Source organism: Colletotrichum abscissum (assembly GCF_030869225.1).
Source record: "Colletotrichum abscissum strain IMI 504890 chromosome Unknown Scaffold_258.1, whole genome shotgun sequence".
NCBI lineage: Eukaryota > Fungi > Ascomycota > Sordariomycetes > Glomerellales > Glomerellaceae > Colletotrichum > Colletotrichum abscissum.
The window spans coordinates 1-2990 of NW_026850163.1; the positions used below are offsets into that span (position 1 = coordinate 1).

The following is a 2990-nucleotide window of genomic DNA, read 5'->3' on the forward strand; positions in this document are numbered from 1 at the left end:
AACGAGCGAAAAAGGTATTTATTGGGTTTCCGGCGCAAAGCATTTTCGTCACTATTCGCTCATTTAGTCGAAGCGATATCCAACTGCCATTCTGTTGCCCAACTCTTGCCCAAGATACCATGCATCAGAATATCTTCATCGAGTGGACACATCAGCTCGTCTTGAACACTGAATCCGTGAGGGGCGAACAGAGCCGTCGGCCTCACCATCTGGCAGGGGCGGGAGTTCTTTCATGCAAACTTCAGGTGTCAGCGCCTTTGGTGGCTTTCTGAGTACTGATCTTCGGGCTACATTCTCATCCAGGTGTAACCCATCGATGCAGCGACGAAAGTCCACCGACGTCGGTGTATGAATCCCTTTGTACCATTTTTGGGAGGCGACCTGTAGCTTCGCCCAGGCTTGACTGCCGAGAACATGGACTGAGCGGGGCACCACGATGACCTTGTATGCAAAAAGATAGTCGCGGGGTATTCTGGATGGGTGAACGGGCTGGGTCCATCCGTTTTCTGCCTTGTATCTCTGGTACTTCTGCACACTGGCCGAATGAGTGATGTCGTATGGTTTGAAGAAGTCGATGCACATGGCACAGAATCCTTCCCTCTGGAAGCGTCCTCTTTTTCGGTTGCCACAGAGCTCGCGTTGTCTGTGGGCTTGTGGGCTGTTGTCTGCTTCTGGGCGCTTGGCGTGCCGGCATATCATGACGAGCTCCTCTGCGTGGCTGCACACAGTAAAAACGGATTTGAGAACTATACACATGTCCGAAATCGATATGATCACTAGTGAGTCCGAGACGAGGAAGAGGAACGCCCGCTTCAAGTATCCGTTTGAACTTGTCGAACCTCACCCTATGCACGTTGCGTGCTAACAAGACCTTTCAGTTGACCAGGGTCGACTCACGAGAGCTGAGCTAAGGTCTTGCTTCAGTGTGTTGAGATCCTTCGTATTGCATAAGATGGCTCTAGACTATCTAGGAGGTAATGTCAATGAGACTCCTATGCGAGAGAGGTTACGGTCCAAGATAGTATGAGGGCGAGCCAAGAAAATGTGGAAGCATAGACGTGAACCACGCCTGCCATGTAAGAATCACTCACTGGCGACCATGACAATAGAACGCATCCAGTTTCGGCACGCTCTCCACGGTGCGCAGTAATCACAACGTTTTACCATGTCGACCGATTTACATAAGAAATGACAGTCGATGATTTCATATCAGCGTGAAGTACCTAAGGCTCTCTCGGAGCATCCATACCGCCTTCTTGCCGTCAGCTCTCATCGTTTATATAAGTCAGTGGGGCCGGCCTTGTCAAGCGTGGGTCGGTCTTTCAAGTTGACAAGGCTACAAACCTCGATTTCGGCCGGAGCTTTTGGATAGCCTGATAGGCCATTTGCTATACGAAACAAGATTCCTTCATGGCGAAGAGTCATGCGGAATAATGACATTGAGAAGCAGAATGCAGAAAGGTCAACCACTTTGTGACAATTACACAATCCGTCTGACTCAGAACGTGCGGAGCCCTCGATGTGTCCATCCTAAGGGCTATCGACGGACGCGTAAAATGAGAGGGAATAGATACGTTATGAAACATGCTGTTGACTAAACGACCTGGCCGGGTTAGGAATACGACTAAAAGATACGGAAAGCTGAAGACATCCGTTAGAACAAAAGTTTTTGAATGAAATAAGGAGAATCAACAAGTCACGATGCTGGAGCTTCTTCGTATTTAGATGCCAACGGTTGCTATGCAGACGCAAGCATTCATGGAATCCAGCAGCCCTCAATCTATACACCGTTGATTCGTTCTGCTTCAGGATCGTCGTCTCAATCACAATGCGCAACTTCCCCCCAGAAGTCCTTCTGCTCATATTTGACACCCTAGGACCGTCAGACTTGAGCAGGACGGCAAGATGCTGCAGGTTCTACCATACGCTCGTCACGCCCAGACTCTACGAGACTTTGCGGATTCGAGTGAGGTCTGGGATACATGACCAGCGGATGCCGAAACTTCTCAGCACTTTGATGCGGCCCTCTTACCTCCATCAATTGATCCGACGCGTTGAGGTTGTGGTAGATGACGATTGCCTATGGACGCGCGAGACCTCCACGCTGTTGAGCATCATGCTGAAGCACATCTTGAGTTCGCCTGATGTGTCGACAGCGATTCGATCATATAGCTGGACTGCTGCGTATCCCTTCACCGGGCTCGTCTTCCCGAATCTGCAACAGCTCGACTGCGGTGCCGTCGGCCCACAGAGCATCGAGTGGGTGCGGTGGCATCTGAACCGCTGCGTGTCGCTAGCGGAAGTCCACCTCTCATTCACACTGTCGTGCAACCTGACACAAGCAAGGGCTGCGGCTCTTTTGAACCACGCCAATTTCAGCAAAGTCGAGCGATTAAGCCTTGCGTTTACCAACGTGGCTCTGTTCGATCCGAGAAACGTACCTGCGCTGAAGTCGCTCGACCTGAGGTACTGCTCTGGCGCCGAGGCTTTTTGCAGACAACTTGCGCTCGTCGTGCCACCCGACTTGACAGAGGTTCGGATCGTGGCGCATGCGGAGTCGGGGACTCCTGACAACTTCACGGCGTGGCTCAGGTCGGCACGCAATGTCGAACATGTCACCCTCTGCATCGGTGGGCTATCAGAACCCATTCCGTTCGAGCAGGTAAAGGGCCATAGATCGACGCTTCGTACGCTAGTCCTGGATCCCCGGCAGAATCTCATAGACCCTTCATCGGTGCTCAAATACAGGCCTGGCGATCTCCGCGACATCGTCGAGCAGTGCGCTTCGCTCCAAACGTTGGGTCTCCCTTTGGACTTGCGCAACTACCATTGTCACCTTCGGTACACCAGGTCGCACCAGATCGTAAGGCTCTGCATCGCTTCTTAGCTCTTTGGCGTTCGCGGCTAACCCACCGATCTCTCGCTGTAGAAACGCATCATCCCGACATGCATGCTCGAGACCTTGCATCTCCGCGGCCGGGACCAATCGC

General features: G+C 52.1%; 2 protein-coding genes across 2 annotated transcripts; one reads left to right on the top strand and one right to left on the bottom strand.

Moving 5' to 3' along the window:
- Positions 1 to 59: 59 nt before the first annotated feature.
- CABS01_17016 (uncharacterized protein) lies at positions 60 to 699 on the bottom strand (the record flags this gene model as incomplete). Its single annotated transcript, XM_060550344.1, has 2 exons — positions 60 to 227; positions 292 to 699. 2 exons carry the CDS (start codon positions 697 to 699, stop codon positions 60 to 62), a joined length of 576 nt encoding a protein of 191 aa, XP_060399468.1.
- A 1129-nt stretch (positions 700 to 1828) lies between these two features.
- Positions 1829 to 2887, top strand: CABS01_17017 (uncharacterized protein; the record flags this gene model as incomplete). The annotated part of the gene is made up of 1 exon (XM_060550345.1): positions 1829 to 2887. One exon carries the CDS (start codon positions 1829 to 1831, stop codon positions 2885 to 2887), a length of 1059 nt encoding a protein of 352 aa, XP_060399469.1.
- Positions 2888 to 2990: the final 103 nt, after the last annotated feature.